Genomic DNA, 9,938 nt, shown 5'->3' with positions numbered 1-9,938 from the left:
AATGTTACTGCCAATATATTGTACTTTACATACTTGAGAACTATCGGACTTCATTACTAGAGGACACCAAGTACGCATGAAGAGGTATGATAGGTTCACAAATAGGTATTCCCAAATGCACGCACAAATAATAGAGACAGGAGACTCATCTGAGGTGTTCTTGCAAGAGAAAATCCAAACCTGACGCGTCTTCGGCCAAAGTTCATCCTGCCGTTAGACGCATCTCTTTTGTTGCTTATTACATCAGATATACAAAAGGCATCTCAGTTCTCAAAACAATTAAAGGTCTACCGGATCTTCTCAAGGGAGGGGTGTGATGGCAGTGTGAGAAGTCGATAGTCAAGGACCCAAGTTACAATAGAATGTTTAGTTCTCAAAACGGATGAAGGCCCGCTGGATCTTCTCCATATTCCAGCTGTCCAAGAGTGACCTTCACATTACTAACTCAGGAGCGAGCATTTACATGGTTGGAAGCAGATGTGCTAAAAGGACTTTTCTAATGTTAATATGCTAAGTAAAGCAGTGTTTTTCATTGCGAGCAAATATATAATAATGTAAGACAATAACTAACAAGGTACTATATATGCATCATCATCATCATCATTATTATCATTATCGTTATTATCATTATCATCGTTATTATGGTTATTTTTTTAAATCTAATTCTCTGCTACTATTAAATTAAAAATGATTGCATGAGTACCTTTCATAATTTTTATTGAATGACAATAAAAGAAACAGACAGAATGGGACAGAATGTGAATGCCGATCACTTGCAGTGGCAGTAAATGAGTTAAGATTTTAAAACCTTTCAAGTATATGTCGAACAAATTAAGAAAGTTAGTCAAGATACACATTATTTATAAATAATAAAATACAATTTATAGTGGCGGCCCGGCGGCTTGAGTGGTTAGCGTGTCGGCCTCACACCTCTGGGGTCCTGGATTCATATCCAGGTCAGTGTGGAGTTTGTAAGTTCAGGCCTGCGTGGGTTTTATCTGGATACTCCTGTTTCATTCCACATTCCAAAGACATGCATGGTAGGCTGATTGGACACTCTAAATTGCCCTTAGGTATGAGTGTGGGCATTTCTGGTTGTTTGTCTTCTTGTGCCCCACGATTGGCTGGCCACCAATTCTAGGTGTTCCCCGCCTCTGGCCCGAAATCAGCTGGGATAGGCCCCAGAGGGGAAGTGTAGGTAGTTTCAATATTAACCCGCTGGGGGACAGAAAAGACCATAAAAAAGGAGTGGTCAACACTAGTAGTTCACAGACCAAAGGCGGACCCTGTGACTTCTGTCTGGAATCACCGAGGAATCTGGGGGTGAGGAAGAGACAGAGGGAGAGTCAGCTATTATGTCAAAGTTGCACAGCACACTTTGCTTTTTATAATTGAAAGCTCTGAATTCAACAGAACATTTTCTTAGACTGATTGTTGACAGACACCTGTTTGGTTCAATTCAAGCCTATAACATTGGCTGAGAAAATCTACACTGCGAAAAAACATGCACATTTGGAATGACCGACATGCCTATGTGCATTAATGATGAAATGCGATCAGACCTTCACACCAGGTTATGAAAGAAACTATAATTGCATTGTTTTTTGAAACCATTTCAAGCCTTCTTCTTAAGACTATTTTTAAATGTTGTTAACAAAGAGATGTTACGGATGCTGGAAAAAAAAAATCAAAATTTTCATAGAATCTTGATCTAAAATCCAGAAAACTATGTTTCAATACACTGACTACGGTTTTCAAATGCAAATGAGACCATTGATGAGAAACTCAAAGAAAAAAAAGTCATGTCATGTCTCATTGAGCCGCTTATCCTCACTAGGGTCGCAGGAGGTGCTGGAGCCTATCTCAGCTGACTTCGGGCCAGAGGCGGGGTCACCCCGATTTGGTGGGCAGCCAATCGCAGGGCACAAGGAGACAAACAACCATTCACGCTCATACTGAGGTGCAATTTAGAGTGTCCAATCAGCCTGCCATGCTTTTCTTTGGAATTTGGGAGGAAACCGGAATACCGGGAGAAATCCCACGCAGGCCGGGGGAGAACATTCAAATTCCACACAGGTGGACCGACCTGGATTTGAACCCAGGGTACCTACGGTGAGGCCTATGCGCTAACCACTCATACGCCGGGGCGCCCAGAAAAAAATGCATGCGACAACCCCCCTGCTCTAAATCAAATGATTTTTATTGGAGTAGAACGTTGGTGTCATTATTTATTAACATTGTATAATGTGATGCGTGGCAAACTTGAAATATGAAATATTTACTACAGTGTTCCCTCGCTACTTCGCGCTTCAGCTATCGCGGACTCAGAGCTTCGCGGATTTTTTTCAGGAAAAAAATAAAATAAAAAATGTAAAGATATTAAGTTAAAATTATAAATTACATCATCTTACAAGAGGTGGAAACAAAATATTCAATAAGAATTAGTAATTGCATCAAAGAAATGGTCAATAACATGGTGAGAGTTCAGGAATCGCAGTGATGACGTCATTGCGCATCTTCACCGCCCAAAAAAACAATGTTCACAACTCCCAATAACGATGTTTCTTATGTGCAAAAAACTGCAGAAGATCCTCCACACGAACTACTGTTTTTGCTTGGTGGTGCTTTTGTGCACGTGTTACACGTTTCTTTAAGCATTTTTGAAGGGGCCCGCCTACTTCGCGGAAATGCACTTATTGCGGGGGGTCCCGGTCCCCATTAACCGCGATAAGCGAGGGAACACTGTAAATGTAAAACCACAGAAGGTTGGATTTAATTTAAGTGGTTAGTGCATCGGCCTCAAAGTCCTGGTTTTGCATGGGTTTTCTCTGTGTACTCTGGTTTCCTCCCACATTCCGAAGACATGCATGGTATGTTGATTGGACATTCTAAATTGCCCCTTGTCATGGTTGTTTTTCTCCTTGTGCCCTGCGACTGGCTGGCCACCAATTCAGGGTGTCCCCTGCTTCTCGCCCAGAGTCAGCTGGGATAGGCTCCAGCACCCCCCATGACCTTAGTAAGAATAAAGGGGTTCAGAAAATGAGATGAGTTGAGAACTCTAAAATGGTGTCCTACCAGCAACAGGTAGAGGTGTCCTGAGGACAAAGGTTAGAGGGTATGTTTGCTGCGTGCGAAGGAACAATGAGTGGAGGACTGCGGGAGGAAAAGAAGGTGAGTGGTTAAGTTGGAGCATCATTGTAAAGTGGTTTATACTTTTCTAACTTCAAGGTATTTCAAAACACTTTACATTATTTCCCTATCCTCCTACTGATAATTTCGCATCAGGAGAAACACTGCACAACTGACCTATGCCGCTCCACATGACACATTTGTATTTTTACAACTTGCTCTTTGTTTTGTGTTCTGGGCAAAATAAATTCTCCCAAATTCAAGAAAAAATCTTATCTCAAATAGTGTTAACATGAGTTAGAAACTTTATCTATTATATTAAACAAATATATAATAATAGTAAGTGGCACCCTACCGATGTAGATGATGGAGGCACATGCTACCGTGGTGAACAAAGTGATCAGCATCAGATGGTAGGAGTCATCTAGTGGGATTTCCCTGTTTTTGTTTACGAGTGGTGCGGCAGTTGCTGTAGAAGAGTTCAGGTTTAATCAAAGCCAATTTTTTTAAAGGCTTTTCTATTCAAATGGGTGGGAATACCAACAGCAAAGTAGAATTTATTAACTACAGCACAGTATAGTGCTTCAGTAATGTAATTAAACCGGTATTCTGCAAGCAGTAGCAATCCAATTACAAAAAAATAATCTGACATGATACTGATACTACAAAAGTCATCAACAATAGCAAATTGTCACTCAGGCCCCATTTACACGTTAATGCCTAGACACCAAAATACAACAATTGTGTTGAGGAAAGCCTCACGTTCTTACTGTATTGTGGAAAACAGAAAGAAAAACGCAAAGCGAGGCCACCGCCGGAATGATAAAGGCAGCAGACTGTCGTGTTCCAATGACATCATAATGTCAATATCAGCTCCCTCTTTTACTCCTGCATCATTGGTCTGCGTTGTTTTGTATTAATATAATTAGTGTTTAATGTATTCTTGTGCTAAATATCATTTAACTGCTTTGCACAGATGTATAATGAGGCACGCAGTCCTCTTGCCTCATCATAGGGGGCAACTGTGAGACCAGGAAAATCTGTCCGCCTCTCCAAACATGAACCTCACACCACTTATGTGGAGTGAGATTAGCATGGCTCCCAGTCGACGTTACGTTAATATTTCCTTGTACGGGAAGTATTTATTTTCACATTTGTCCCATTTTACCATCCATCCATTCAGAAACCCGCCAGGCTGCATTTTCTAATTGGCGGTCAGAAATGTTGTAAAACATTTGCATGTACACACCACCTGAGCTAAGATGTTTTAAGAAAAATGTGTGTGGAATGGTAAAACTGTAGGGCATGATGCATTCACGTGTAATTCTGGCATCGACCGAACGGAGAGCGCAGTGGTGTGTACGGAAAACTGTAATGGATTACTTTGTTTATTCAGTCAGAGCCAGCCTAATGAACGGCCATTAGCGCACAGCCATGTCGTCGAAACAGTGCGTTGAAGAATTAGCCTACGTGAGGTGTTCAAGAACTACTCCGATTGAATCATTTTTAGGAGACGGCCTCATTGTGACTAGCTATTAACCCAAAGAGGACCACTGACCTTGCGTGTAGGCTCTCAATTGAGCAACGTGTATCAAGGTGATTGGGATCATGAGACTCTGGCCCAAGAAGGTGCTGTTAATGGTGACGGAAGCAGAGCCAGTTGCTCGGAGATGCAAGGCCTGGATGCTTAACTTTGAGTGAGGTGCAGGGCTGCTGTTTGTCTCGATTGTTTGAATACCAATGTCAGGAGAACTGGAGACCACCTAAAATACAGAGGGTTGCTTTTCTATACTTGTTTTCCTTACACAAAACAAGGTATTATTATACAGGAGAGAAAGGCTATTGCCACTGACTTCCATGCCAGCTAGGGCAGCAGCAGGACCAAAAACTGTAAGCTCTGCCGATGGCTGAAGGGTGGAGAGGATTAGCTCAGGCAGGTCACAATAGAGGCCGAGTTCAATAGGCAGTCTGATGCTGATCTGCTCTCCCGAAAAGGAGCCATCCTTCAGGCCTGCTTTGACTACCAGGTTGGGCATGGGCATGCTCATAAATCTGGTCAGCTGGTCTGCCATTGGCTGTAAGGTCATGGAACATGTGTAAAACCCTGTGGCAAGTCAAAAAGAAGATTGATGATGATGATGATAGTTAATTGTGGGAACATTGGTTTTAACTAATATTTTAGCAAGTGTGTCTCAAACAAACGTTCTAATATCTGAATTTCTGTCAAATTCCTATTTTCCCCATCAAAACCTCACTAGGAGTATTCTTGACTGTGTTGTGAAATCCCTCAGATGAGTCCTAAACACAAGAAGCTTTTGGCATTAGGTTGCCTTAGCAGCTCAATTCATCTACTGACCACTCTTTATGGGGGGTGTTAAGTACATTCCTCTGGCTGTGCAGATATTGATTATAGCCTGTAAACAGTATACACCAGCCTCTTGTCATGGACCATGACTACAGTGCCCGTGTTAGTTTTGAGACAACCTTGTTCCACAGATCTATGTCACAGATATCAAAACACAGAATGACTAAGGAGACAAATCCTCAGATTTGTATATATTTCTAAAAACGCAAGGTTACATGGCCTAATCAAATTCGTACTGCTCACGGGAATGAAAATCCATCGAGACATACCAATGTTTGGATCAAAGCTGGTATGTGTTTTAAAGATGCTGCGAGCAGGGAAATTAACAGCATGGCTGGTAAAACTGAGTTGACAGATGACAGAAGTTTCTGGTTGCAGTTGTTCTATGGCTTCTTTCTGAGTAGAGGTGCACATTCCTGTAGGGTATCATTTGTTGGTATGAGCATTGGGTTAAAAAAACTTTTTTTTTTTACAAAATTACATGTATAGAATGGAAATGTGAAATGAGCTATGCAGAAAGCATTTCAGTGAGTTATTCAAAACTCCTCACTATTGATACATTCTGAATTCAAATGCCATGCTAAACTGAGAGAAATCTTTTTCAATTAGTTTTGAGTGGTATGAGGTTCAAACAAGGGAGTGGGAGGTAGGGTAATGTTCAAGTTTTTACATAAACATGTGATGAGCTGCTTCACACCGATTAGATTTGTTCCTTCTCCTTTGGTTATGAGTAGTACTCTAGTCTGCTTTCCAATTCTGACTGGCAAGGCTTCTGCGATTGCAGCTGTTTTTGTAGATGATTCCACTTTGACCTAATCAACAGAAGAAAAAAAACACATTCAATTAAAGAAAACCCTAACCCTATTCATGTGCTACCAGAAGCTAACTGAATGACAACTCATTCGGCCATTTTCTGAACCGCTTATCCTCACAAGGGTCATAGGGCATGCTAGATCTTATCCCAGATAGCACCAGGCAGGGCACACCCTAAATCGGTGACCACGCAATCGAAAGGCACAAGGAGACAGTAAATAAATTGCGCTCACACTCATACCTAGGGGCAATTTAGAATGTTCAACCAACCTACTTTGCATGTTTTTGGGGATGTGGGAGGAAAATTGAGTACACAGAGAAAACACACACAAGCCCGCGAGAAAATGCCAACTCCACACAATGAAGACTGACGCGGTAACCACTTGGCCGCCGGCCCGCTCAATGAAAACTTATTCCACATACGAGATACAAACAAGTAAAACCCAAGGTTCAAATTATTGGGACATTGATTCTTATCCTTTTTTGTACAAAACATTACTTTATTGGATTTGAAATTACAAGCAAAATTAGTATACAACATCAAGATATACTGAAATGCAACCAGAAGTTAATATTGAAAAGCAGCTCAAAATCAGTGGTTTGCACTTGTTCAACAAAACCATGACTGTCAGAGGTAGAATAAAAAACTAAATTTTAGGTAAAATTATAATTACTAAATTATAATAAATTACATTAGTAGCTAAATTCTGACATTATACTGTACCTCTCTGTATGATTTTACAACACCAGGTATCTCATAGTACACGGTAGCAGTCCCATAGTCTCTGGCTACAGCTGCACCAGTTTTGGCATCTACCTGGAGCGTGGCATTAGCTGAGGAGCTCCAAGTTCCATGGTCTCCTACCAAGGCAAGGCAAATTTATTTAGAACAAATTAACAAAAATAAGTTGTGAGGACGTATGCATGGAAAGAGGTGGAGTTAAGTAATCGAAGGTTTTCTTTAATTAACATTCTTTAATTTTCTCTGACATCCCAAAACCATGCTTGGTATCCTGGTTGAAAACTCTAAATTGCACCAGGGTATGAGTGTGAGCATGAATTGTTGTTTATCTCTACTAGCCCTGCGATTGGCTGGCCACCAATTCTGAGTGACCTCTGCCTTGTGCACTGGTGGCTGGGATTGATAAAACAATCAGAAACACCAGGATGACACCAGAAAAGGCACCAGGAGCGGGAAACAACAGGTGTAATCAATAGGTAATGACAAGCGCAAGTCACAAAAGAAAAGCGCCAATAATAACAAACTGTTGGGGTTAGTTGTGGTTTTGGTTGGTTTGTTTACTTTTTGCAAATTGTGACCCTCATGGTTTCCCTTACCTCATGTCTATTTATACCCAGTGTGTTCATTAGTCTCTATGGGATCGTCTACCTTTTTTTTGGTTTCATGCCATGTTCTTCGTTCCTTGTTCCCAATGTCTTTCCACGTCAGGTTTTATTTCGTTATATAGTCCACGCCCTCGTCCCTTAATTGCTTCCCTGCATTTGGGTCCAACTGCGTCCCCTAACTCCACACTTAACGTAGCACAAACACCAAACTAAACCACCAAAGAACCCATACCTAACGAAGGTAATTCAAATATCACATAAAAATCCCCACACACAGATATTATAACACATGAAAAAGAGAAGAGGAGAAAAAGGCAGAAAAAAGGCATATAGCTCTGTTCATCCGCATTATTCTTGGGACAACCAGAAGACTCGTTTGAGCCATATGAGTCAAACAAATCAAGCATGTATTTTGGTCCAATGGCATTATGTATTTTGTTGACCACCAGTAGTATTTTATAGTCTTTTGAATCACAGGAAGTTAGTGTAACAATAGACATAACATATTTTTGCCTCTATAGGGCACACTTAAAAGTCTAAAATATTCTCTCAATGAACGGGCGCCCAATCAATTGGTGCACCTCTTGTATGCACTCAATTCAAAATTTTGTAGATGTCGGTGTATGACCCTGAAAGCGTGACTGTCAGGGTACATTAATTCCTAACATGCTATTTGTACATAGAAAAGGCATGATGTAAAAGGGGGTTCAAGAAAAGAGCACGTACCAATAGGAATATATAGTTTTTTCATGTGTATAATTGTAATCTATACTCCTTATAAGGCGTGATTTATGGGTAAGTGTGTGTATGTTAAGATTCTCTCACCTCCACCCATTCATGAATTACGCTTTATCTATTCTCTAATCCTTATAAAGCGTGATGTACGGATAGATGTGTGTGCACCCCTGGAAAATCGCTGGCGGAAGTTTTTCATAATATTACGTTTGCAAATGACGTGGAAAGGTGTCTTGGGTCATCACGTCCAGCATCATCGTGTCTCGCCGAGTCTTTCCGTCACGACACAGAAAAAAAGTGTTTCAGGGGGAAGGAATAGATAAAGCGTGATTTATGGAAGGGTGGATGTTTAATTTTAACATGCTCACGCTACTTTTGTCCAAACCCAGCATCGTATAGAATTGACATTATGGTAACCAGAATTGTGGTATATACTATATTTATAAACCTCCCATCATATTTGGGTGGTCTATAAGTAGTTTTAGCCGTAAGGCAATATATTCAAAGAGTCAAACTGGTCACATGACATTCATGCATTGAAATCCAATCATATCTTGTTGCACTAAAGCAACTAATGTTTTTTGGTGGTAGACTCATAACTGCCATAATGTTATCCTGACTTAACCAGGTTTCTGTTAAAACATCATGTACTAACCAAAACCTTAGACTAAACTTGATGATGATTAATACAATTTCAGCAGCTATCACAAGTCTCTCACCTTGCTGAGTGGCCAGTTGAGTCGTAAAACAAATGACGAAGCCCACCACCAGTGTCTGAATTTCTTCTGGCTGGATGGCATACTCCACAGGAAGTGGAATGTAATCTGCCACAACTGTGTTTTCATTGTCATGCACAGACAGCAGGGTAAGGCCTATATTGACTGTCTTCACTGTCCAGGTATGGTGATCAGGGCCAGAGCTGACCTGCACCAGATCTTGCCTGACAGGCACAAGCAAACCATTTTTAAAATTTGATCTCCACAAGCAAATCTTTGAATATTAGTTTAATTCATTTTAACATTAATCATAAACTGCTACAGCTTTGTGCTTACACCAGCTGTTGTCTTTCATTGTCTGACAAGACAAACTAGCACCTTTGAAAAATAACACCTCAGCAGCTAAAATGCCTGAAAAAAATACATTTTTACCCGGACAGCATTCGACATGTATTTCCAAAGAAGATCTCAAAAGAGTAGCAGTAGCGCATTTTGTGCATATTCTTCCGCTTAGAGGATTTAACTTTCTGCCTGCATCGATACAGAACAAAGTACAGCTAGAAAATTTACCTGTCAAATCTTCTTGTTAGAAGAATTTAAGCACAGCCATTTTCTATAGGTCTGTCTAACTCCGTTTTTGATCGATTAATCGATAAATTGGGTTTGGGCAACTAGACCGAACATAAATACAATTAATTTATTGTCAAAACCCTGAGTGACTTCACTTTTAAGTGTTTTTTTCCTTGTGTGTCATATCCACGTGATTGTCCATGAGTGTCACTCGCTGTGTCCTTTCTGGCTGTCTTGCCCTTGCGTGTCTTCATCTATCGGTC

At 40.7% G+C, this 9,938-nt stretch overlaps 1 protein-coding gene across 2 annotated transcripts in view; it reads right to left on the bottom strand.

The window, feature by feature from the left end:
• Positions 1-854: 854 nt before the first annotated feature.
• Positions 855-9,938, bottom strand: part of LOC144205069 (nuclear pore membrane glycoprotein 210-like) — a 29,733-nt gene continuing 20,649 nt past the window's right edge. For both annotated transcript variants that reach the window (XM_077729144.1, XM_077729136.1), the window contains 9 exons: positions 9,109-9,329; positions 7,032-7,168; positions 6,192-6,306; positions 5,764-5,910; positions 4,983-5,233; positions 4,688-4,892; positions 3,485-3,598; positions 3,076-3,153; positions 855-1,317 (listed from right to left, as the gene is read on the bottom strand). In XM_077729144.1, coding sequence (XP_077585270.1) covers positions 1,259-1,317; positions 3,076-3,153; positions 3,485-3,598; positions 4,688-4,892; positions 4,983-5,233; positions 5,764-5,910; positions 6,192-6,306; positions 7,032-7,168; positions 9,109-9,329 — 1,327 coding nt within the window. In that variant the 3' untranslated portion in view covers positions 855-1,258. The remainder of the gene's footprint in view (positions 1,318-3,075; positions 3,154-3,484; positions 3,599-4,687; positions 4,893-4,982; positions 5,234-5,763; positions 5,911-6,191; positions 6,307-7,031; positions 7,169-9,108; positions 9,330-9,938) is intronic.

Source organism: Stigmatopora nigra, chromosome 1 (assembly GCF_051989575.1).
Source record: "Stigmatopora nigra isolate UIUO_SnigA chromosome 1, RoL_Snig_1.1, whole genome shotgun sequence".
Classification (NCBI taxonomy): Eukaryota; Metazoa; Chordata; class Actinopteri; order Syngnathiformes; family Syngnathidae; genus Stigmatopora; species Stigmatopora nigra.
This window is presented reverse-complemented; position numbering and strand designations above follow the sequence as displayed.